This window comes from Armigeres subalbatus, chromosome 3, assembly GCF_024139115.2.
Source record: "Armigeres subalbatus isolate Guangzhou_Male chromosome 3, GZ_Asu_2, whole genome shotgun sequence".
Taxonomy (NCBI): Eukaryota; Metazoa; Arthropoda; class Insecta; order Diptera; family Culicidae; genus Armigeres; species Armigeres subalbatus.
The window spans coordinates 314,060,551-314,088,116 of NC_085141.1; the positions used below are offsets into that span (position 1 = coordinate 314,060,551).

Below are 27,566 nucleotides of genomic sequence, written 5' to 3' on the forward strand. Positions count from 1 at the left end.
CTTCGACAAGCCGGAGTTCGACGGGGATTATAACCATTGGCTCCCATTCCACGACACATTCGTTGCTCTTATCCATTCCAACCCCGAGGTTCATGACATCCAAAAACTCCATTACCGCTGAAAAACCCGATTATTCTTGTCTGATCGAGTTTCTCCAACGTCGCATTTGTGTATTGAAATCAATGTCCGTAAACCATCAAGCACATCCAACATCTAGCAATCAACCCATTATGTTTATACGATCATCGTTCCATAAAACCGTTTCGCATGCTGCAGCTGAAACTACTCATCGAAAATGCCACTCCTGCGATGAACATCATCCGCTCTTCCAATGCCCACGGTTCGAAAAAATGTCCCTTCCCGATCGACAGAAAGTTGTGAATGATCAACACCTCTGCCATAATTGTTTCCGCCAAGACCACCTTGCTCGCAATTGTCAATCGAAATTCTCTTGTCGTCATTGCAAAAGGCGACACCATTCACTGCTTCACCCAGGCTACAATCCACTCGAGAACGATCATCCATCCGCAACATTACGCACCGTCCCTTCAACTACCTAAACACCTAAGCCCGTCATGAGACAAGACACAGTAGTGAACAACAAACGAACACCCCCATCGATGAATGCTGTCACTGCTCAGACTACCAACTCATCACAAATATCAAACGCTTATGTTTTGCTGTCGACGGTCGTGCTGATGGTTGATGATTGCCACGGACGAGAGCATCCAGCGCGAGCATTATTGGACAATGGCTCGCAATCCAATATCATCAGTGAAAGACTATGCCAACTTTTGCGGTTAAAACGGAATAAAATAAGCGTCCCTGCGGTTGCTGTCGGTGAGTCTTCCTCTAGTGCAAATCACTTCGTCACTGCCACTATCCGATCGAGACACTCTGATTTTGAGATCAACCTTGGCTTTCTCGTTATGCCCCGTATTAGAATCGATTTGCCCGTAATATCCTCTCCGACGGATGATTGGCATGCACCCAAAAACCTACCGCTTGCTGACCCGTCTTTCCACAAAACCGGTGCGATCGACATACTTCTTGGAGCTGAACACTTTTTCTCCTACGTAAACCCCGGTGGCCGAATCGAGATGGAAAATGGTCCCATTCTCATCGAAAGCGTATTCGGTTGGATCGTTTCCGAAAAAAAAACCAAACGCTCGTCAGTTCGCCCTTCGTAGAATGTCACGTCTCACTTTCCGATCCTCTCCATGAAGCACTGGAGCGCTTCTGGCGCATCGAAGAAGTTGACAACAAGCAAAGTTACTCGGTGGAAGAACAGCAGTGTGAATCTTACTACGTTTTCAGCGTCTCCCGCACAGCAGAGGGAAGGTATATTGTCCGTTTGCCTCGTCATATCAATTTCGATCACATGCTTGGTGAGTCGAAATCTTCTGCCCTTTGTCGCTTCCATAGCCTCGAAAAACGGCTGAGCAAAGAACTAAGCATATGCGGTATTTCGAAAAATTTCGTTTCAGGCGGTTCGAAACGAAATTCCGCGGAATTTCGCGGAATTTTAGCATGGCGAAATTTGATTTCTTGATTTCGTTTCGTTTCGTAAAATTACAAAAATTTCGCTTGAAAAAACTAGCTGTTAACGGAATTTAACGGAATTCCGCGGAATTTCGAAACAAATTTATACTTAAACCATACTGTCTCATAGGTCGTGTGTTATCAAAATTTTTGGGTGCGACGCTAAACAAAAGCTTAAAGCTATTTTCAAAACTTTATGTTGTACAATTTTTTCTATTAACGCTTACCACATAATCCCACTCTGAGTCGGCAAATACGTATTTAGTTTTCTTCTACAAAACGTCTTCAGTGTTTGGTTAGAAATGTCCAACAGAAAACGAAAAACATCTTTAACTACCGTCGTCGGGGGTGACAATGGGTCAAACGTGGGTGAGAATTGTTCACTGTTTCAATTACTTAGAATGCTTGAAGAATGGATTGAATGTATTTGAGGGCAAGAATACTAAAATATAAGAGACCTTTTTGAACGGTTTTGCTCTACGACCTCCAGGCTGCCGGTGAGAGCGATGGCCCATTCTCACCCCCCAGACCCATTGTCACCCCCGATGGCGGTATTCTATCGTATTTTTTTTTTTCAAAAGTGATCCGACTCAATATTTAAGATCAGTACAACTTTGTCAAAGAGGTCAAGCCGTGGCATGGATTCCTGAGGCCTTTGTTAAGTATTTTTAGAGCGCCTCTTTTTTATTAAAGGCCAACTTCTTCACCTTCTTCATCTTATACCTTAAACCAGGTTTAAGCGCATGACTAAGCACCGCTTAAGAGTTAAACAGACCCTAAGGCGTACATCAATATTAAACGAAGCACATGATTTTGCGTTTAATTGATTTAAATGCGGTTTTCGTCTTCGAGTTAACTTCGTTTAGAATAAATATTTAGTCGCTTACCAACACCAAGGTGGCTTCACATAAATTTTCAACAAACCAGAGATTCCTTTCCCGTGGTGCTCACGAAGATGCAGAGCATTCCTCGATCTCTTATAATAACTTATTCTCCGAACTAATTCCCCTCTCTAATCCTGAGTTGACTGTAAGGGCGTGACCGGCTCATACTGTCCATAGCAGCTGTTTGAAGTCGGTTAAGGATGAAAATTTGACAACAATTTTTGCATGCCTTATATGCACAAACACATATACAACCCTAGTAACATTTTGGTTTTATGATGGTTTTTATAACACTCTTGAAGAGTAAATTATAGTCTTCAAGAGCGTTGTTGCGATTGCAGGAGGTGCCTTGTTGACCACCGATTCTTCCAGCAGAAAAAGACAAATGTATGTCGTGGATCAGCTACAAAGCATTAGAAAAAGGTACAAGGTGCAACTTACACAACATTTGTCACTTACATATTCGGTTAACGTTATACGAAAACACCCCCTCACAAGCAATGCAGTTTAACTTCTGATTATTCTTTGTCATTGGCTTCAATCTAGCCTACATCTGGTTGCCTAGGGATGTTTAATTTTGAACTTGGCAGAAATAAATTTTGTTCAAATTATCGTTTCACGCAACAAGCGTTATAAAACTTAAAATGTTATTTGGGAAGGACAAACAGACAATAGCTTGGTTCGTCCAGTAGATTGTATATAAGACTATGGGTCTTCGAGCTTCCTAAAAAAGGGTGAATTTGTAAGGAAATGATATCTTTTTGTTAAAAGTTTTTGTATGAGAAAAGAAAAAATATTTCTTCATACCTGACAAACTGCTGCCGTCAAAATTTTGCTATCACTATTCTGAAACACAAACTGAAATACAAATCTTTGTGCATTTTAGAAAGGTGCAGAGGATTCGTTCAGCAATTTTCTGGGCTTGAATTAGCTCCATATCATAAAACCACGCTGATACGTCAATATGAAGTATGCTTCAGCATAATCACATAATTCTTAAATAAAATAAGGTTTTCATCAGAATTTGAATCAGAATACAAAAAAAATCCTACAATTCCTATATTTTTATATACTTACTGATATAAAGCTGTACTGATATGAAATTGATCAGATTCGGGAGCACACACTCCACGATAAATTTCTTTGAAAGCGGCAAAAATGCTGGGATATTGACTTATTTGACTTTGTAAAAATGAAATCAGAATTGCGTACATAAGAAAATAATTCAATAAAAATTCCGCGGAAAAAAATTTAAAATTTCGTTTCGTTTCGTAAAATTTCGAATTAAATGGACCATGATTTCGTATCGTTTCGAAGTCTCGAAAGAAATATATATTTCGTTCCGTTTCGTTTCGAATCCACATAGATATTTTTAATTTCGTTTCGTTTCATTTCGTTTGGAAAAAGTGTCTTATCGCATACCCTTACAAAGAACCCCGTTTGAAAGACGAATACCACACATTTTTAGCTGAGTACTTGGAACTTGGTCATATGAGGTTTGTCCCGCCGACCGAAGCCGATCCCCCTCAGATCCACTATTTACCTCATCATGCAGTACTAAAAGAAGCCAGTACCACTACCAAAGTACGGGTGGTGTTTGACGGATCTGCCAAAACATCCACCGGTTACTCCCTTAACGATGCCCTTCAAGTAGGCCCAATTGTCCAAGACGAGCTTCTGACCCTCGTCCTTCGATTCTGAAAGTATCCCATCGCATTAGTCGCGGACATTGCAAAAATGTACCGCCAAGTATTGCTGCATCCTGAGGACACTTCCCTAAAGCGAATTCTCTGGCGATTCAATCCGAATGAGCCAGTGGCCACATATGAGCTGCAGACAGTCACATACGGACTCGCACCGTCATCTTTTCTGGCCACACGCACTCTACAACAGCTTGCTGCGGACGACGGTGATACCTACCTACTCGGTGGACCTGCTATGATGAAAGGTTTCTATCAGCCCGGTGGCATCCCTATCTCACACAATCAGCTGGATGACACACGCTATGCTTCTAGCTCCAGCACAGGGATGCCAGAAGATATTTTCATATGTCTTCACAGTCGTTTAAAAATGTCTTCAATATTAAAATAACGATTATTAGCGAGAAATTTCAAAATCCAATAGGTTTGTAAATTCAATAATCTCCTTATTTTACTGATGTGGAATAATATTTTTTTTAACATACAAATTGTTACAATTCAAGCGAATATTCTTTAAAATTATTTAATTTTGTTATGACGAGTTTCCCCTGGATTTTGTACTGAGGCGGATTTTTAACTGAATTTTCACGTGGAATTCTTTCAAATTTCTTTTTAAAGAATACACTGAGAAAAACTCCATGGTAACGGTTACTATTTTGTAGACTACGCCATGTTTTTAAAACAACCACAAATTTTCAGTTAAATTACCCACGCATTCGGACAAATTCACCACTGATTCAGTTCATGCAACAACATTCCACCAGGACCACAGTTGATTTTTACTGCGCGCATGGTAAAATCAAACGGGTTTGTTGTCTGCTGAAAATCGTCGGTGCGTATTCTTAAAATAACCCTCGGAATGGTAGTTTCGACCGCAACATTTTTTTGCGTGTACCCTGTTGGGATTCAAAATTTACTGTGAAATACTTGAAGAAACATCCAGAGAATTTTCTGAAGGAAGGTAAAATTTCTTTCCGGATAAATTCCTGATGGAGCTTCTTATAACTTCTTTTGGATGGAGCTTCTAATTACTTCTGGAAGTCTCCTGAAGAAATTTCCCGAGGAATTCCTGTTGGAACATCCAAAGGATTTACTGAAGAAACTTCCGGAAAAAGTTCAGAAGGAAGCTCCGGAGGAATTCTTGGAGGAACTTAAGAAGGAATTCCTGTAGAAACTTCAGGATGAATTCCGGATGTTTTTTTCTGGAGGAATACCTGAAGGATTTTCCTGATGGATTTTTGAAGGATGTTCCTGAGGAATTACTGAATCAATTTCCGGTGGAATTCCTGAAGAAACTTCTGGAGAAATTCTTGGAGGAAGTTCTGGATGAATTCTTGGAGGAGCTTACTGATGTATTGCTGCAGAAATTTCCGAAAGCAATCCTGGAGGAAATACCAGATAAATTTCATAGTATACTTCCGGAGGCATTATTGGAGAGTCATTCGACAACTTTCTTAAAAGATCTTCCAGAGCAAGAACTCCCGGAGGGATCCCTTGTGGAGCTTCCGCCGCAATCCCGTGGAAACTTTCGGGAAAAAACCTGAAAGAACTACTGGAGGAATTCGTGAAGGAACTACTGAAGGAGTTCTGGAGAAACTTCTGGAACTTCTTCCAAATGAAGTCCTGGAGGATTTTTCGGAAAAATACATATTATTGAATAGTAAGCTAAACTTCCGGACAATTTCCTGGAGGGATTACAGAAAGAATAGCAGGACGATTTTTTTGAAGAAATTCATAGAGGAATTCGCAGAGTAAATACTGAAAGAATGTCCAAAAATATTTCTAGAAGAATAATCAAAGGAATTCAAGGAAAAATTCAACAAAAGTGTGTAGCAAGTTTCCTCTGAATTTCTTTTAGGTAGATTTTCCTGTAGAAATTTACCTTGAAAATTATGGAAATTAAAAGGGATTTATTGTGGGAATTGTGGAAATCAAGATGAATTTTCCGTTTAAATTTTGGAGGATTTTTTTATGTTTTTTACGGAAATTATTAAATATAAATTTTGTACTGAATTTATAATTTCAATTCTCTTGAATATAGACAAGAAATTCCTCATAATTTTCATCGGAAATTCTTTTAAAAATTCACAGAAAATTCAAAGAGTTTCCCGTCGAATATTTAGACGAAAGTCACATGGGCATACCGAAAAGATCAAATGAATTCGTAAGGAATTTTTAGAAAAAGATCAGGTTCTAGCTCAACGATTGAATAGATTAAATCAAGTCATAGAAGAGTTCAATATATTTTTGCCGTAAAATAAAACGGCAATTGCGTTCCAATTTAATGATCGAAATACCTTTTTACATACACGCCATCGGGATTTTTTTAACCAGCGCCCAACTCCAAGTTAAGTGCGTACGTATGAAGTCTAAAATGCGTTGCATTTATCAGCCAGCTAGTGTGAATGTATTTTTATGTTTGAGATTCTAAGCCCCAGACAAAGACTATTATAAATTTTGTATTTTTTTTGCATAATTTACATATGGTTGGGATTCAGCCAAACCGCACCAAGCGACTTGTGATATTTTGTTCGCAAAAGACAAACGGAAAGTATTTCATGTTAAGTCATGCGTACATTTGTTGTAAGGGATCCTCAGCTATCGCGTTGAACGATTTCCGATGCGATTTTTGACCAAGTGAATCTATTACATGAAAACTTTGGTAAAAATAGGAAATATTTCATTGGCGCTTGGTGTGATTTGGCTGAACCCCGACCATATATAGAAGTCGCAGAATTTATAACTAAGAAATAAAATTATATTTTCTCTCGCTGGCTTATTGATTGTCTTCATGTATCTTCTAATAAGTAGATAAGTCTTCAAATATTTTGAAAAGTCTTCAAAATGTCTTCACGAAATAAATGTCTTCACAGAGATTCAAATGTCTTCAAATTGAAGACATGTCTTCAAATCTGGCATCTGTGCTCCAGCATAAATTTCACGTTATTATTTTGCTGTGGGCGTTATTTTCTGATACAATATTGTTACCAAATATTAAAATTTTACTTTTACTTGGAATGACGGTCTTATTACAATTAAATTGAAAATCGAACACATTTTTCACGGCACGGAATACGTGGTACATAATGCTAATAGTAATAAATTAATTCAAATCGCTTAACAACAATTACTCCATCACAGAAAATTTGTCCTGAAATGATGTTTTTGTTTTGTAATTTTGAATTGTCAGTGGGGCCCACCGCGCGCTAACCCCAGAGATGTTAGCCACCATTTTTTACCATTGGAGAGATAGGCGATGACAGTAGGGTGCACACAATAGGTTTGTTTTGCAGCCAACATTGCGCGACTGTATCCCACTGACAGTTCTGTATCCTAATGAGAATCAAATGTGATGTTTGTAAACAAAACACATACTATCATAAATTTTACACTGAGATGTTGGCTGCAAAAACATGGCGTCGTGCCACCCACCTGGTTTCTATGTGGACGACTACATAGGGGAGCGAACACAGAGGAGGAGGAATACAAACCCGTGAGGAGCTGGATGAGCTGCTTGGCAGAGGAGGATTCCAGTTAAGAAAGTGGGCATCGAACAATCCAATCGTTTTGGAAGGCCTCGCACCATCACAAATCAGAACCCAATCAACACTGAAGTTTAATAATTGCGAGCCCATCAAGGCACTGGGTGTCTGTTGGGAACCCGGCCCGGATCAGTTGCTTTTCGAATCCACTATAGTCTCCGGTGATGGCTTTCCGACAAAGCGATCCATTCTTTCAGCCGTCTCAAAACATTTCGATCCTCTTGGGCTCACAGCACCGGTCGTCATACGAGCAAAAATGTTGTTACAGGAGCTTTGGTTACAACCCTGCGGATGGGACGACGAGGTACCCGACACCATACGAATCAAATGGGAAGGCTAATGTATAGAATTATCGAAGATCACTACCTACCGTGTTAACCGTTATGCATTTTTGCCGAATTCCACTGTGCAGCTGCACACGTTTGCAGATGCATCCCAGCAAGCCTATGGCGCTTGCGTTTATGCTCGATCCACCAACTTCGAAGGGAAAACAAATGTAGAATTGATAGCATCAAAATCTAAAGTTTCCCCCTTAAAACGCATTTCTATTCCCCGGCTGGAATTACCCGCAGGTGTTCTCGCTACACGGCTGCATAATAAAGTTCGTCTAGCTTTAGACATGCCTATATCAGAATCCCACTTCTGGTCGGACTCTACTGTGACACTCGAATGGCTACGATCACCCCCCTACACTTGGAACACCTTTATCGCCAATAGAGTTTCCGAGATCCAAACCGCGACGCAGGGATCCAGTTGGCACCATGTCGCAGGAAAAGAGAACCCGGCGGACCTTCTTACAAGAGGAATGAGGGTTGATGATTTCCTCGGCAGCGCCCTGTGGCATCATGGACCATCTTGGTTAGGAGCACCCGAGATTGAGTGGCCAATTATGACGCAACAAAGTAGCACATCCGAAGACATCCTCGAACGACGCAGAATGGTGACGGCGATCCAAAACAGGCCAGAAGTCAACGAAGTTTTTGGCACCTCCGTGTCATATAATCGGTTGATTCGAGTAACCGCTTTCTGTCTGCGCTTTATCAAAGCTTGTCGTCGCAGAAATGCATCAACGTCATATTCCGATTCCGAAGCAATCCTGCACCCGATAACCGTTGAAGAAATGTCCGAAGCCCGTATGAAACTCATCAAGTTGGCCCAAGCTGATGCGTTCACAGAAGAAATAAGGTACTTGGGGAAGGGGAAAGCCGTATCCAAACATTCCAACTTGCGCCTTCTGTGTCCATTCATCGATCAGCAGAGAGTTCTCAGAGTTGGACAATAACCCGGTGAAAATGGTTCTCGACAACGATCCGACGGGCACAAAAAGGCGAGGTGCGCAGCGAGCAAGGTGGATCGATTCGGTGGAAGACGATTTGCAGACCCTCCGCAGACAGCGTGGCTGGCGACGCACTGAGGAGTATTTCAGCCCAAATCCTGGCCAAAAGTCAAAAACATTTTTTTAGATATTCCGATATTATTTTTCGTTTTTGTACTCTCAAATAGTAATACTAGCTTGCCATGGAAACATTGAAACAATCTTGTTTAATTGTAAGCAATGCTGGCAGCCAAAACTTCACCATAATTTACATGCCAATTTTATCGCAATTAGCATTAGCATTAGCATTGAGTAATTCGCACAAATTTGTAGGTGGAACAAACCAAGACTACTGTATGAGAGTAGCATTATTTTCATCTTTCTAGGAGAGATCGACTATGATGCTGATATTTGAGGTTATGGCTTTCAGTCTTCTTATGCTCAAAAACGGGTTTTACGTTTTTATCCGACGTTTCGGTTACATATATTGTACCTTTATCAAGGAGTTAACTAAGGTACTTAGTTAACTTAAAACCCGTAAAACGTAAAACCCGTTTTTGAGCATAAGAAGACTGAAAGCCATAACCTCAAAAAATTATTTTCATCCGTTACCACGAATATTGATTTGGGACTAATCACTATCTCTTAGATGGAAGCAACGCACTCTCCAATAGTCGAGATCTGTCCTGGCCACGTCCTTGCGATTGCTGAGGAAGGGGAAGGATGGTTAGTTGGACACCTACTTAAGAAAGATGCAGAGAACTCTACGACCTCTCATAGGTGCCACGGGAGGTTTTGGAATTGTGTTGAAGGTTATAATAGTAGGAATCGTTCTGGTAGAACGTGAAACACAGAAAGAACTAAGATAGAAAAACAAAGTAGGAAAGGGACAAGCCAGGAATTGAACCCATGACCTCCTGCTTATAAGGCAGAAGCGGTAGCCACTAGACCACCGAGCTCGTCGGCATGCCAATTTTATCGCAATTGTCAAAAAAAATGTTTACGTTTTATCGTGTTTTTCTGGATTTTTAATGATTTTCAAGATGAAAATCAATATAGGTACTAATAATGAGGGTATGTAAAACGTTTTCAAGCATGATTCGATCTAAAAAATTTTTCAGGTGATCCTTAATGATGATATTAATTGGTAGCTTTTTTCTACCTTTTTTACAAAAATATTATTCACAAAATAAAACTTTTGATTAGGTTTCAAACCCGATCAATCAAAAAATTATTCAGCGTCGAAAAGATTGAAGTTTCCTTAATAAGCTCCACGAAAAACATTTCACGCATCCTCACGCAATCGTGACTTGTTTTTATTTGAATATAGTGAAGTTTGCTTTTTTTTTAATATTTAATTTTGTTTAATTTTTTTAATATTTAATTTAAGTATTTATGATTTTGAGCGACTAAGTTCACATAAATGGTTGTTTCCAGAAGATTTAGACTTTGATGAACGATCCATAAAAAGCATACGCATTTTTCGGATGCGAAAAGTGGTCAAGTGGTTGATTTGCACTTCGGATTTATTTGATCTGCTCCAGTGTAATATCGATGCATTATCCAGGGACTTTAACATTATCCGATGACAAATTTATATAGTCGAAGTGAACAAACAAAGTACATCTTTTCGGAAAATTTAGCTGGTAATAATTGAAGAATGAAAATTATCATAAAAATCATACTCATTGGGGGAGTCAGAGGTAGGAACCACTCGTCGCAAGCACGCTGTAGTTCTCAAAGGCAGCGTTCTTGTGCCAAGTAGTGCTCTATCAAATGACAATAACTGACCCCGCCAGTGGTCACATATCACTGCTACATCAATACAAAGAGCACAAAAACAAAAAAGAATACGCTTTACTGCTTATTGTATGCATTCAAAGACGACAAATGGTTGACATAGTTTTGGCCACGCTTTTACACTACGTACTCCTATGTGCGACGTGCAGCCATATGGACCGAGTTGAATGGAGAAAACTTTTATTTACTGCATTTCCCACTTCGGGCTTAGTCTGAGAAATAATAATAATAATGTCGGACGGTAAAGGTCTATTCTCACTGATCACAAAATAAATTGTAGTTTAATCAAAATATGATTAAAAATGAGCCGCTTATAGTTCTCGAGTTTCAACGCGGTTAAGGGTTAACAACATTTCTATGAGTGAAGATTGGGCATCCGCTAAATGGGTGTGCATGAAGTTTATTTGATTTCCCAATTTAACTGCTTATAAAATAATCCTACCTGAGCGGATTAATGATGGCCCTGTGACGGTCGACGGCAATGGCCGTTAAGGTAAAAACCGACACATTGACACTGAGCAGCTGCACAAACGGACAGAATGGGCACATGAATTCCGGAAGATTCCATCGTTGCAGGACCGCCGCCTGGAACTGGAAAGGAATCGCAAACACGGCTATGGTCACATCGGCCAGGGCCAGGTTCGCGATGAACATGTTTGTGATGGTTTGCATCTGCTTGGTAGTCAGGACGATCCATATCACCAGCGAGTTGCCTATCACAGCTATAATACTGATGGTTCCGTAGAATATCGACAGCAGCACGACCAATCCCACCGGTACGTCGTAGAGAGCATCTGCCGAGATAGAGTGGAAAGCAAACGGACGGAATGATGTTCACTTTGCGCTTAGCTTACCGCATCTGCATTTCGATGCCATCTCTGGCTGTGCGGGGGGTGGTGACTTACCTTGTTCTCTGACGATTTCCACATCACTGGCGTTCAGTGTGTTGTTGTTTGCATAATGGAAGGCGATGCCGTCGTCAGCTCGCATGCTGCAATAGAGACAGATAACAGATTGGAGATTACGAGCATTAGTTTTCAGACTGAGTAGTTTCACTAGAGAAAAATAAACGTCCACCGATGTAGAGATCCGATATTATTTTAATAGCTATTTTCTTGAAGATACAATGAAACATAGAATTCCAGTATGGATTAGTGGCACAGCACAGAACTTATATCAAGTCTGAAAATGACAAAACATTCACCGCCTAATGTTGATTCATACTTGAGTAACATACATATATCTGCAATGTTAGAAAATCTCATATCAAGAATATTATCTAGTTAACTGTTGTTACCGAACGGTAACTGTTTGACAAGTTTTGTGGGGTCGTAGGGAAAAAATTATTATATTAGCTATTAACGATCAATTTAAAAATTGTTCGCTTGGCTGCGGCGACGTGGGTTACCAAACACTGGATACAAAGTGGAACCGTGGTAGCAGGGTGGGCGGATGTAGCGAGAGTGAGAACCGGGTGGAGAATGGGTTTCTCCTACAGCCAGTAGTTGGACTGGTAAGAGGTAGAAAAATGTGAAGCAGAGTGTTCGTGAGCAGTGTCGAGAGTACGGACGTCTTTTGATAAAGATAATTGGATTCTGGAAATCCACGCGGAAAACCCCAAAAACTATTTTCGGAGACTTTGCTCCGGGTGCAAAAAGCCGCGGTTCATCGGGAAAGGTAGTTACGCCACAACCCAAGCAACCACCGCGATTGTAGACCATTTCGATCGGTTTCCTCGTCATCGGCGCCGCTCGGCAGTTCGCCATTCCGCTGTCGCAAAAGTTTTTGCCAGCTATCGCCGTTATCCGAATCGGTCATCGAGCCGCCATTCTGCCGCAGCAAAGTAAATTTCTACAAGCCATCGTGGTTCTTCGGCCAGCCATCAACCAACCGTCAACGTGCCGCCATTCAGCGGCTCGCAAGCTCACTCCTGTCCGCCCACGTTACTTCACGCCATCACTACCCTTCGTTCGGCCATCAATTGGCCGCCGTTCAGCCGTCGTCAAACCCGTTCTGACGCGCCACTGCCGATTTGCGCTACGGCCTTCTCAGTTATCCGTGTCAGGTGAAGACACCATCCGGCCGTCATCGTGCCCCGATTCCACGACTTCGAAGCTGCCAACCGCAAGCCATCGCCGTTCTCCGACAAGCCACTAGCCAACCGTTAACGTGCCGCCATTCAACGGCTACCAAGCTCCCTCCTGCCCGCCCACGCTACTTCACGCCGTCATTATACCTCGATCGGCCACAAATTGGCCGCCGTTCAGCAGTCGTGAAATCCGTTCTGGCGTGCCACGGTCAGTTGAAGACACCATCCGGCCGTCGTCAAGCCGCCATTCAGACGCCACCAAATCTACCGGTCCGCGGAGTCGCCCTGTCACCGACCCCTGGACTGACCGCTGCACATTACCACCGCCCGTAGCCCGCGAATAAACAACCTAAAAGGTAACGCAATATTTTTTTATTTAGGACCACCCCACCGAAAACTCTCCCTTCTAAGCAACGCCCTGGGACCCGGGAGAAAAGAGGTCTTGTGTGCCCACCCCGGAAGCTGCCGTTGGCTCTAGACCAGCAGCTTGGGGCTTAGGCACGTCCCCTTCTGGGACGTAGCAGGACTCCCGGGGTCAAATATAGTTTCACTGGCGCCCAACTGAAAAATAAACCAATCTAGGTTCCTAGGAGGAAAAAATATTCCAGAATATTTTTTCTCACAAGCGTTGGGGGAGTTTTCACGAAATAGTATTTCCTTAAAATCCACTCTGGTCACTCTGGGAACGGAAACATATAGTATGATTTCTCAATGCACTTTGGTGTGGCACGAAAGCGAGTCTGATCTTTAGCGAAAACAACGCGAATAGTCACAATTTAGTCACTTTCACTAGTTAAACTTGATTAAACCATTTTTCTAACACACTTGTGTTTTGAGTAGTTTGAAGTCGAGTTTTGTTGGGAAAAAATAATAGAATTGTTACCTTCCATACCACACATCCCTTTCGATAGTCAACATGCCACCGCGCGTGTCCGTGTCCGGTCCGGATTTTAACGTTCTCTACCGCGGAATGCGGGTAGACCATCTGTCTCCCGGCGAACTCGATTACGAACTCCTTCTCCGCAACGTCGTTATCGGTGATGATGAATCACGGTGTAAACGTAGACGAAGACTCAAACAAATTCTAAAAGATGAACAGGAAGGTCATGAGTTTATTATTCACTATGACCAGGATCCTGAAATGGACCTGGAAGTGTGTATTTACCTATTCAGAGAACTCGAACAGAAACTTGCGAAAACAGCAAAAATGGAAAGAACGTATTCAGAGCTAGGTTGTTGCATTTAGGCCATCGCCTGGCGGTGGTGAAAAACCATGCAATTGGTGATTTAAAACAAAAAGCCGGCGAAGCATTTCGAAGTGTGTTGGACTTATTTTCAGAACATTTTTGGACAGATGATGTGTTTTTTGCACCATCCGACGAGGAGACAGACAGTGATATCGGACTCTTAGATGAAGCCATTGGTGGTAAATCACCACCACCCACACCAGCCCCTAGATCACAGAGGTCGTTGGGTGCGATTCCAAAGGAAGTTCGATATGTAACATTGGAACAATTTAATCAGGCGATGACGGATATTGGGAGTTTAATGAAAGCCCTTTCGTCTCAAATAAGTGGGCTTAAGGAGGAAATGCAAAAACCTCCACCACCCCCACAAATTCCGAAGCTTAACAGCACTAACCCATTTCTGGAGTATCAGGAAGCGCCAGAGGCAACCTCTGCCGCTCCTCGAGTGAATTGGGCGGACTTTGAAAGTGGTACTAGAGTAACCTCTGGACGAAATGCACCACTAAAACAGAGCTTAGAGTGTTTCCTGAATCTACACTAGTAGGTGCAGAACCATTGAACTGTTTTTTCAGCGAAGACTGGATGACTTGTCTTTTACATCCACGGTAGGGGAAAATATTCCGAGTCAACCCGGAGCGATCCCTGCTGCTCCGGTTTGTGAAGTCAATTGACGACCCTATCCGGTAGTACAATCGCGAAAAGCCACACCCGTTTCCCAGTGAAAAATGAATAAGTACACTGGAAACGATCATGGTCTAGGGCTGAATGATTTCCTCTCACACGTCCACCAATTGGCCATATCCGAACATGCTCAGCGGAGGACTTGTTTGATTCGGCAATTCATTTGTTCGATGGTGCAGCTTTAAGCTGGTACACCGCATGCCGAATCCGTAATTCACTTTTTAGTTGGGAACACTTGGTGATCGAACTGAAAAATGAATTTCGTCACCCAGATCTAGACTCCGTGCTTCGCACAAAAATTTATCAGACTCGACAACAAAAGGGGGAGTCTTTCCAACAATATTATTTGCAGGTTGAAAAACTGTTCCAAGCCATGAACCAGGCTATGTCAGAAAGAGAGAAGGTCGAAGTCCTCAAAACTAATATGCGATATGATTGCCGAAAAGCTCTCATTGGGAGAAACGTGGGAACACTGAAGGACCTTATGAGCATAGGCAAGGAGTTGGACGCTACGGATTTCTCTGCGTTTTCTAAGGTATTCGGTACATCTAAACGAGAGACGTGCGCAATATACACGAGCTCTAATGGAACTACGGGCTCGAAAACATTCTTTTCTCGAACTAAACCGTCAGAGTCGAGTAACAAGTCGAGCCAATTCTCGAGAAACTCCAAATCCGAGGCCGACAGTGCGAAAGGGTCATCTTTCAAAACTAAGCCACAGATAGGTTCGAAAAATCCAGGAAAGGAAATGAATTCGCCTGGACCAACAAAGGAGTCATTTCCTGGTCCTAGTCGACCCAGTGCACTTTTGAAGATGATCGCCAACTACTCTCCTCCGAAGGAGGGAGAATGCTTCAATTGCGGAGATGAACATGACTTGTCGGACTGCCCAATTCCTCGCAGAGTTTTCTGTGATGGTTGTGCTTTCAAGGGGGTCACCAGGAAAAACTGTCCGTACTGTCTAAAAAACCAGTTGCGGAAGCCCTAAAGCCGCTGGAACTTCCACAAGCGCAGAGTGATGATGAATTCCTCAACTGGTTGTCCGAACTTGGTTGTTTTTACAACGCAAGTACGGAGGAACCAGAGGAGGAAATCACTTCACCACAAATTAACAAAATTACACTCCATAATTTTCTAGACGATCGTCCGCACGTAAAAATCATAATATTTGATGTTGAAGTCACAGCTCTATTAGACTGTGGAAGCAACTTGACATTTATCAACCGAACCCTACTTGAAAAATTCCGCCGGATAAAGATTAGAGAACCAACTAATCCAGTCGAGTTACACACAGCCGATGGATCACGATTGGTAGTGTCCGGCGAAGTCCTCGTTCCGTACACATTTATGGGGAAAACCAGGGTGATTTCAACATTCGTAGCTCCAGAATTGACCAAGGAATGTATCTGTGGCATGGATTTCTGGCGAGTATTCGGAATCTACCCCGCGATTGCTTCCATCACTGCTGCTGGGTCGGATTCTATTTCGAATCCAGAAGCGACAAAGGTGTCACTCACTGCCGATCAACAGAATCGGTTAGAGCGAACAAAAAAACTTTTCAAAGTCGCGACCGACGAAAAGCTGGACACCACCCAGCTGTGTGAGCATACGATCACCCTCAGCGAGGAGTTCAAGAACTCCATGCCCGTACGATTGTACCCATACCCAATTACGCCGAAAATCCAAGAGGGGTTATTCACGAAGCTGGACAGATTGCTGGACCGGGGGATCATTGAGGAATCTAATTCGGATTGGTCACTCAATATCGTTCCCGTTCGCACACAATCGGGGGCGATTCGTTTGTACCTAGACGCTTGCAAACTCAACGAGCGGACCGTACGTGATGCTTATCCCCTCCCGCATCCTGGACGAATACTAAGCCGGCTAACTCGAGCGCGTTACCTCTCAACGATTGACCTCTCAGAGGCCTTTTTTGCAAATCCCGCTAGCCAAGAAGTCGCGCAAGTATTGTTCGTTCAGTGTGCAAAGGAAGGGGATGTTCCAGTACACTCGCTTACCATTCGGTTTAGTCAACAGTCCAGCAACACTGGCCAGGTTGATGAATCGAGTGTTAGGCCAGGGTGTACTGGAACCTTACGTCTTTGTCTACCTAGATGACATTGTCATAGTGACAGAGACGTTTGAAGAACACGTACGGCTGCTCGAAGAGGTGGCGCGACGTTTACGAGACGCCAACCTATCGATAAAACTTGAGAAGTCTCACTTCTGCCTGGAAGAAATTCCGTTCCTCGGCTACATCCTGTCTTCTCAAGGATTACGGGTTAATCCAGAGAAAATTAGGCCAATAGTCGAGTATGAACGACCAACTACCATCACTAAACTCCGTCGGTTTTTAGGGATGTCCAATTATTATCGGCGATTCATCGCCGATTATAGCCGGACTACCGCGGCCCTTTCGGAACTTCTGAAAACGAAGTCAAAAACCCTGAAATGGACTTCAGAAGCCGAGGAAGCGTTCCAGGAGATAAAGGAAAAATTGATAACGGCTCCAATTTTAACAAGTCCTGATTTCGATCACGAGTTTATCGTGCACACCGATGCAAGTGACTACGCAATTGCCGGTGTCCTCACTCAAAAGGTGGATGGCCAAGAAAGAGTAGTGGAGTATTACTCCAAAAAGCTCACTACACCCGAACGCTCCTATCATGCCACAGAGAAGGAGGGGCTGGCTGCACTCCTGGCGATAGAGCACTTTAGAGGCTACCTGGAGGGGAGCCACTTTATTCTCGTCACAGATTCGTCTGCTTTGACGTTTATTAAGCGTTCAAAGTGGAGAACATCGTCGAGGCTCAGTAGATGGAGCCTGGCTCTCCAAATGTATGACATGACCATCATACACCGTCGAGGGAAAGACAATGTTGTCCCAGACGCCCTGTCGAGGAGTGTGATGGCCATATCGAAAAAATCGGTAAACGACTGGTATAACACTCTCAAAGAGCAGGTTAGTAAGTCGCCAGATGAGTACCCCGATTTTCGACTAGAAAACGACCAATTACTCAAATACGTATTTAATGACGATTTGGACGACCATAGGTTCGACTGGAAAGTCGTTCCTAGTCCAGAATTACGTAAATCCATCATTACAAGTAACCATGACGGACTATTACATATTGGGGTCGACAAAACTGTAGGAAAGATACGCCAGAAGTTTTTCTGGCCAAACATGTTCCGAGATGTCCGGGAATACGTGCGGAAATGCACCGAGTGCAAACTAATTAAACCTCCGAATATCTCAACTAGCCCTGTAGTGGGAGATATGCGGGATGCCTGTCGTCCTTGGCAAATAATGGCCCTGGACTACATAGGTCCCCTGCCCCGCTCAACAAGTGGTAAACAATACATCCTTATGATGATGGACTTGTTTAGCAAATGGGTTCAAATTCACGCGTTCCCAAAGATCTCCTCTAAGACCCTTGGTTCGGTATTGGTGGATCAATGGTTCTACCGCAATTCGGTACCAGCCATCGTTCTCACTGACAATGCCACCACGTTAACATCACGGGAGTTCCGCGATCTTATGAATAGATTTGAGGTTCAGCAGTGGTTATCTTCGCGATACCATTCACAAGCGATCCCCGTGGAGCGCGTAAATCGCGTAATAAACACGGCAATACGCTCATATGCTAGAGACAACCAAAGGACGTGGGATTCACGCCTTTCCGAGATCGAGATAGTAATAAATTCTACTATCCATTCATCTACCGGCTACACGCCGTTCCGGGTGGCGAGGGGGGAGGAAGCCATCCTAAAGGGTACGGATCATTCGCGCTTCGAAAGTGAAGAGGAATCGTCGCTGCAAGAAAGGGCAGCAAGGGTGAGGGAGCAAAATCCCGTGCTGTCTGCCCTGGTGCACAAGCACCTGCAACAAGCACATAACACATGTGCTCGAACATATAATCTACGAGTGCGTAGACCGGCTAAACCCTTCGCCATAGGAGACAATGTATATAAAAAGAATACAAAGTTGTCGAACGCAAACGAATTTTATAACGCCAAGCTCGGTGCGCAATACGTGCCATGTAAGGTGATAGCCAGACATGGGTCATCATCCTATGAGCTAGTAGATAGCACCGGCCATAATATAGGTGTGTGGCCGGCGAGTCTTTTGAAAACTGGACAATAGCACAAGTGTAATTGTTGCCATTAGACTGAGGGACCGAGAATAGGGTTCCCAGTCCCCAGCAAGCAATTTAAGACGAAAACTGAGTATTGGCCAACTAATGAACTCATGTTCCTTCTTAGTCACTGATAGAAAATCCTACCCTAGAGTCCACACCTCTGTGTCTCTGATAAACGCTTTCCGCGGAGCGTGTCACGATGATGTTTCGGTACTAGGTGGATGTTCTGTAGGTTTTAACATCACTAAGAGTCACTCCGGTAATTCGAGGAGACGTCCTCGGAATAGGAATTATTCGCGCGCGAAAACTCTCTCCTATGTGGAGCGAAAACCAATTTGTTACTGAGGTTTGAATTGGTCAAAACTGATCAGTTCAGACGAGGATTGTCTTGGTAAATCGATAACTGTTATACGTTCGTACTACTTCGTTCTCGTCTTGAATGTAGTTATGTATTACAAACGACACATTATCATAAGTGTCATTGACCCTATATACTTGCCCTTACCAGTATGAGTAATTAAACCTGTAGAGGTCCTAGTACTCAGGCCGTGGTATAAGTGGTGGCTAGACAATAATCCCTTATTTTGATTTTGAATTTATGTATTCTACAGTTTGTTCTTTCGAGCGAGTAACTGCTGTCCCGCGTGACAGTCGGACGCGAGTTTTGTTAATTAACGATAACTAAATGTTCGAAAAATGGTGATCATGTGGATTGGAAGGTTTAGTCCTCTAGGTATTCGACGCCTGCCTAAAAGTCACAAGCGTGTTGTTAGTACGATCATCAAGTCGCTAATCGAAGGTTTTGATAGTATAGTCCCTTGACATTCGCGATGTAAGTTCAATAGAAGACAAGATATTGTGACGTGTTTCCCATTGTTATGGCATGTACAGTTTAAATGTTATGTTTCCGTGTTCAGAGCTCTTTTCTTGTTACTCAGTTTTGTTTTTGAATTGATATTAATTTTAGTTTACATTGAACCAAAAAAAAATGTAACCATTATCTTTTTTTGCTACCCTGACTAGAGGGGATGTTACCGAACGGTAACTGTTTGACAAGTTTTGTGGGGTCGTAGGGAAAAAATTATTATATTAGCTATTAACGATCAATTTAAAAATCGTTCGCTTGGCTGCGGCGACGTGGGTTACCAAACACTGGATACAAAGTGGAACCGTGGTAGCAGGGTGGGCGGATGTAGCGAGTGAGAACCGGGTGGAGAATGGGTTTCTCCTACAGCTAGTAGTTGGACTGGTGGGAGGTAGAAAAATGTGAAGCAGAGTGTTCGTGAGCAGTGTCGAGAGTACGGACGTCTTTTTGATAAAGATAATTGGATTCTGGAAATCCACGCGGAAAACCCCAAAAACTATTTTCGGAGACTTTGCTCCGGGTGCAAAAAGCCGCGGTTCATCGGGAAAGGTAGTTACGCCACAACCCAAGCAACCACCGCGATTGTAGACCATTTCGATCGGTTCCCTCGTCATCGGCGCCGCTCAGCAGTTCGCCATTCCGCTGTCGCAAAAGTTTTTGCCAGCTATCGCCGTTATCCGAATCGGTCATCGAGCCGCCATTCTGCCGCAGCAAAGTAAATTTCTACAAGCCATCGTGGTTCTTCGGCCAGCCATCAACCAACCGTCAACGTGCCGCCATTCAGCGGCTCGCAAGCTCACTCCTGTCCGCCCACGTTACTTCACGCCATCACTACCCTTCGTTCGGCCATCAATTGGCCGCCGTTCAGCCGTCGTCAAACCCGTTCTGACGCGCCACTGCCGATTTGCGCTACGGCCTTCTCAGTTATCCGTGTCAGGTGAAGACACCATCCGGCCGTCATCGAGCCCCGATTCCGCGACTACGAAGCTGCCAACCGCAAGCCATCGCCGTTCTCCGACAAGCCACTAGCCAACCGTTAACGTGCCGCCATTCAACGGCTACCAAGCTCCCTCCTGCCCGCCCACGCTACTTCACGCCGTCATTATACCTCGATCGGCCACAAATTGGCCGCCGTTCAGCAGTCGTGAAATCCGTTCTGGCGTGCCACGGTCAGTTGAAGACACCATCCGGCCGTCGTCAAGCCGCCATTCAGACGCCACCAAATCTACCGGTCCGCGGAGTCGCCCTGTCACCGACCCCTGGACTGGTAAAAGGTAACGCAATATTTTTTTATTTAGGACCACCCCACCGAAAACTCTCCCTTCTAAGCAACGCCCTGGGACCCGGGAGAAAAGAGGTCTTGTGTGCCCACCCCGGAAGCTGCCGTTGGCTCTAGACCAGCAGCTTGGGGCTTAGGCACGTCCCCCTCTGGGACGTAGCAGGACTCCCGGAGTCAAATATAGTTTCACTGTTCATGATTATTAATTATGATTGGTTAAATGGATTCACTTTGAATGATTCCTTAATCTTTCTAACATTTCATTGATCTGTTTCTAGCCATTTGACGCATTAGAGTAAAATATGAGAATGCCAAAAGAATACACAGGGGTCGTTTTTTGTTATTTGTGTTTTCGGTTATTTCTACTTTTTGGATTAAATTTAACATTCACTTGACCCCATAAAGAATTCGAAGAAAAATCTGGTGATATTTAGATATTTTTTGGTAATTTAGTTAGAGCGACAAACTGATTTAATCCAAAAAATAAAAAAATAAATAAATAAATATAATCCAAAAATATAATTTAAAAATAGCAATTTTTCAAGAGTTGTTCCTTATGCACATAGTGCAAATTTGAAGCAAAACAGTAAAAAATAGAGCCATATAGCTACTGTCTGGAAATCTCAATAATTGATGTCGTATCAGCAAAGTTAGGTCCCAATATCTGGCAGTATGAGACCATGCTCCACTTTCAAGTGGTACTCGTTGCCCTATCACAATCGTAAATCACGCATCACAGCGTGAAAGACCCCGATACTAATTTCAAATTCGATTTCAACTTTTCCATTCTGCCGCTTCCATTTCGGGTGTATATGTTTTACTGTTCCATCGCGTCGCATCAATTTACACTAAATAAACCATTTTCCTCTCAACTAGACCGAACAATTAATTGATCGTCGTGTCGAATGTAGGGCGTCTCCCGTCTCATAGTTTCACCCGTTTTCCATGAACCGTAGAAAATCAGCCCCAGCTTTTGATTGCTTCTTGAGATTCGAGGAATCGAAGCTTAGAGTCATCTCACTAATGAAATTGCCTGTTGGTTATTGGAGTCAAGTCAGGTTTCGTTTGTTCAGTAAGGCGGTAAATTGAACGGAGGACCTAATTAACTAACTGCCGTAGGTGGGTGGAACGTATCCTTGTTTGTTGTTGAATGAAAGTTTGTTCAGCGGCAATGTAGAAAATGCTCTACCGTTTTTACTCGCAATATGAAAAGACTTATATTCCGATAACTAGTTTTAAAATCAGAGTTATTTAAAAAAAAATATTCGCTCTTCCCTTTTTTACGCATCTAATGAGAAGATGATGAATGAACGCTATTTTTAACATATAGCTGTAGAATACGGAATGTGGGCGTTTGATCATCGTAGAGAGAGGAATTCTTGAAAGCGAACGTCCCATCACGCAGAATTGTGTTCATTCCGATACATAATTACACCGTTCTTCTTGCGGGCGTCCCACCAGCGCAGAGGAAGAAACATTTGACAATCCGCATAATTACGATCCATCTAATCCATGATAAGTACATTCTTTTTGCGGCCGTTCAACCAACGCAGAAGAAGAAACTTCTGAATGCGGGCGTCTCACAACGCAGAATTGTGATCTTTCCTATCCAAGAAAACAAGTACAGGGAAAGAAACTCTAGAATTCGGACGTCCAACCACGTACCCTAGCTTTGAGCTCTGAACACAGTTTAGTGCAGTGATGATCACTGGCTGCGCATGAGTTCTGGTAAAGGTGGGGCACCACCATTTTTGGCGTAATTGGTTCATTTATAATTTGGCGTCAGTAGTAAGAATTATAATTGGAGGCGTTAGTCAGTCAAGCGATAAACTTCTTCTTCTTCTTCTTCTTATTCTTATTGGCATTACATCCCCACACTAGGACAGAGCCGCCTCGCAGCTTAGTGTTCTTTAAGCACTTCCACAGTTATTAACTGCGAGGTTTCTAAGTCAGGTTACCGTTTTTGCATTCGTATATCATGAGGCTAGCACGATGATACTTTTATGTTCAGGGAAGTCGAGACAATTTCCAATCCGAAAATTGCCTAGACCGGCACCTGGAATCGAACCCAGCTACCCTCAGCATGGTCTTGCTTTGTAACCGCGCGTCATACCGCACAAATGTCAGGCAGTTAAATGTAAGGATTTTGAATTGCATTTTGTTGTCTATAATTGAAAAGGTCACGATTTTTCCAAAAACTATGTGATAATGTATGGACGGGGAAGGATCGTTTGGCTGAAACCCATTCGGCCGAAAGCCATTTGGCCGAATGCCACTAGGCCGAACAAACCTTTAGGCCAAAACCCATTTGGCCGGAAGGGTCGTTTGTCCGAAAGGGTTATTTGGCCGAAAGGGTCGTTTGTCCGAAAGGATAATTTGGCCGAAAGGGTCAATTGACCAAAATGGTCGTTTGGGCGAAAGGGTCATTTGGCCGAAAGGGTCGTTTGGCCCTAAAGGATCATTTGGCCGGAAGGGTCATTTGGCCGAAAGGGTGATTCGGCCAAAAGGGTCATTTGGCCGAATAGGTCATTTGAAAAGTGAGAAACAAGGAGTAAGAAGAGAGACGTCTTAATCCTCATTTCTCATTTCTCACTTCACACTGTAAAAAGAGAGAAGTGTGAAGTGAGTAGTGAGACCACTACCTAGTTTCTACAGCGAGAAGTGAGAAATGGGGAGTGAGAAGTGAGACGTTTCTCCTCTCACTTCTAATTTCTCACTTCTCACTGTGAAATGTGAGTAGTGCGAAGTGGGTAGTGAAACGTCTCACTACTCACTTCATGAGGAATGTGAATTGAGAGGTCCTCTTCTCACTCCTAATTTCTCATTTTTAAAATGACCTATTCGGCCAAATGACCCTTTCGCCCAAATGATATATTCAGCCAAACAACTTTCGACCTAGTGGCATTCGGTCAAATGGCATTCTACCGAACGGTATTCAGCCAAATGGCCTTTCGCCTGTATAGACTGTAATTGCGATTTTCTAGCAAGCAAATCCGGAGTAAAACCGGGGCTTACTTCTGACATGAAGAGAATTCCTGGAGAGTTAATTTGTGCCATTTTTTTCGTAAATAAATGTTTGGGAAATAGGTACCACCAAGATTTTTCAGAAAAAATCAAGAGTACTTTCAGAAATTCCTATAGAAACTCTCTCGAAAAAAATATTTCAGTCATTCCTTCGAATACTATCGGAAATTCTATTCCCTCGGAAATTTTTCCGGCAAGAAATCCTTCCACAAGTCTTAAAATTTTAAAATTTTTCTCTTGTTGTTTCCCCAGAAAACTCCTCGGAAATTACTTCGCAGATAAATCCAGAAATTCCTTTGAAAATTCAAAGAAGGTAATGTAAAAAGTTGTCTTTGTTGATTCTTTTACGAGTTCTTTTAGGAATTTCTCCAGAAATTCTTCTAAAAATTCATTTGAGAATTCTTGTAGGAATTCGTTTTGAAATTAAAATTAAAATTAGGATTTTCCTTCAGAAATTGTGGAAATTATTTTAGGAATACCGTCATCTGGGGGGAAGATGATCACTTTTAAGACAAAACATGCAATAACAATGTGCTTTTATATTTTAAAAAGAAACAAATATTTTCAAAACATGCACTGCTATAAGTTGCAATAATCAACATATTTAGTTTCCTGAAATGCGTTCGGGTTTATTAAAATTAATTAAATTATCCCAAATTTTTTGAGTATTCTGGTTTGAGGTGAAGTTGATCAAGGCAACTCTACTAAAATCAAATCGTCAAGATACACTAGATTATTTGAATAAATGTTGAATTTACCACGTAAAGAAGTCTACGAAGTCAATATTTGAAACGAAATTAGCGTCATTTATGACTATCTCTTTCTTTCTTCCACGAACTACACTTTCATGATTTTAATCGAAAAACTAAGATTTTCTACCTAGCGGTAACATCACTTGAACAGATTATAATTTTTGACCTACTAGACCATCGTTTCATAAAAAAAATTTGGCGCTTTTGACTGAGACATCAAATGATCATCTTCGCCCCAATGATCATCTTCCCCACATATAACGGTACCTTCGAAAATTACTTTACTTTTACGTATAGTAAAAAATTCATTAGGAAATTATTTGGAAATTCCTTGAGGAATTCTTTCAGAAATTGATTTAGGAATTTCTACGGGATATGTTTTAGGAAATCCTCCAGAAATTCTTTTGAGAACTCCTCCAATAAATTACGCCAGGAATTCCTTTTGACATTTTTTGGTAAATTTATTCGGAAATTCCTTGGAAACTTCTTCCGAGAAATCCTGCGGAAACCGTTTTAGTAAATCCATACGAAATTGCTTCCAAAATCCCCGCAGGAATTACTCAAGGAATATCTAATTGAATTTACGGAGGAATGTCCGTAGGGATTCCTGGATGAGAATTTAAAGGAATTCTGAAGAATTTCCAAGAATTTTTCCATCTTCCTAGAAGGATCTCCTAAGGAATTACTGGAAAATTTTATTTAAGAAATTCCTGAAGCAATTGCTAAAACAATTTCTTAAAAAAAGTTTGAAGAAACTCCTAAACCAATTTCCGCAGGAATTTTTAAAGCAATTTTCAAAAAAAAAATCCGAAGGAATTCTCCTTAGGGAACTTCGGTAGGTTTCCCTGATACAATTTCCGAAGTTATCTCCGTAAAAATTCTGACCAAAATCCCAAAGGAGCTTCCGAAAAAATTCTTTAAAAAAAAATCGTTAAGAAAATTTTGAAGGAATTTTCGAGATGCAAGTGTTCTTTCAGGATTTTTAAAAAAGATTTTCCTATAGCAATTTTTGATGGAAATCTTTAGGGAAAATCTGAAGGAATACCTAGAATACCTTCTTTGAATTTTCGAAAGAATATATTGATGCCAGTTCGTTCGAATCGCGCCGGGGACTAAGACAAGGTGATGGACTTTCGTGCCTGTTGTTCAACATTGCGCTAGAAGGCGTCATGCGGTGAGCCGGGTGTAACAGCCGGGGTAAGATTTTCAACAGATCCAGTCAATTTATTTGCTTCGCGGATGACATGGACATTGTCGGCCGAACATTTGCAAAGGTGGCAGAACTGTACACCCGCCTGAAACGTGAAGCAACAAAAGTTGGACTGGCGGTGAATGCGTCAAAGACAAAGTACATGCTTGTAGGCGGAACCGAGAGCGACAGGACCCGCATGGGAAGCAGTGACGGGGATACCTTCGAGGTGGTCGAGGAATTCGTCTATCTCGGATCCTTGCTAACGCCTGACAACAACGTTAGTCGTGAAATACGAAGGCGCATCATCTGTGGAAGTCGGGCCTACTACGGGCTCCAGAAGAAACTGCGGTCAAAAGATTCGCCACCGCACCAAATGTGTCATGTACAAGACGCCAATAAGGCCAGTTGTCCTCTACGGACATAAAACATGGACAATGCTCGAGGAGGACTTGCAAGCACTCGGAGTATTCGAGAGACGGGTGCTTAGGACCATCTTTGGCGGTGTGCAAGAAGACGGTGTGTGGCGGTGAAGAATGAGCCATGAGCTCGCCCAACTCTACGGCGAACCCAGTATCCAGAAGGTAGCTAAAGCCGGAGGGTACGATGGGCAGGACATGTTGCAAGAATGCCGGACAGCAACCCTGCAAAGATGGTGTTCGCTTCCGATCCGGCAGGTACGAGACGGCGTGGAGCGCAGCGAGCGAGATGGGCAGACCAGGTGCAAAACGACTTGGCGAGCGTGGGGCGTATCCGAGGATGGAGAGATGCGGCCTCGAACCGTGTATTGTGGCGTCAAATTGTTGATTCAGTGTTATCTGTTTAGATGTAAACTAAATAAATGAATGAATATTGATGCTTTTCAAAAGAATTTCTGTATCTATCTCCGAAGTAGTGTAAAGGATGTATTTTGGACCACCCTTACGGAGGCTCTTATTTTGGACCACCAAGAGGAATTTGCACTCAGTGCTCCAAAATATGAACCGTTCAACTGGTGGTCCAAAATACCTCCCTTACCCTAATTTCCTGAGAATTTGCCGAAAGAATCCCTGGAAAAAAATCCGAAGGAATTCCTGTAGGAATCTATAGAGAAATTCAAGTTTCTTTGGAAATTCCTTTAAGAATTTGTGTGGTTATTCCTGAAAGTAATTCCGACGTATTGCTAAAGGAATTCCTTAAGAGTTCTTAGACAAATATTAGATGAAATTTTCGAAAGAATTCCAAAAGGAATTGCAGAAGGCAATTCTAGGTATATTTGTTGAGGATTTTTGAAGAAATTATTTGAGGAATTTAGTAATGAATCACTGGAGGAATTACCGATGGATTACTTGGAGTAATTTACGATGGAATTCCTGGAGAAATTTTTGAAGGTATGCATGAAAGATCTTCTGGATGACTATTCGATTTTTTTCGGGTGGATATTTTTAACGAAAAAATATCTTGATTATATTCCGAACGAACTTTCGGATAAATTCATGAAATATCATCTGAATGAATACTCTAAGAAATTTCTGAAGA

General features: G+C 42.4%; 1 protein-coding gene across 1 annotated transcript in view; it reads right to left on the minus strand.

Moving 5' to 3' along the window:
• The window catches only part of LOC134220840 (substance-K receptor-like), a 95,588-nt gene that overhangs the window by 28,857 nt on the left and 39,165 nt on the right, over positions 1–27,566 (minus strand). Inside the window, exons 2-3 of the mRNA XM_062699960.1 lie at positions 11,689–11,774; positions 11,226–11,577 (exon numbers count right to left, since the gene is read on the minus strand). Of these exons, the coding sequence (XP_062555944.1) occupies positions 11,226–11,577; positions 11,689–11,773 (437 nt within the window). The 5' untranslated portion in view covers position 11,774. The remainder of the gene's footprint in view (positions 1–11,225; positions 11,578–11,688; positions 11,775–27,566) is intronic.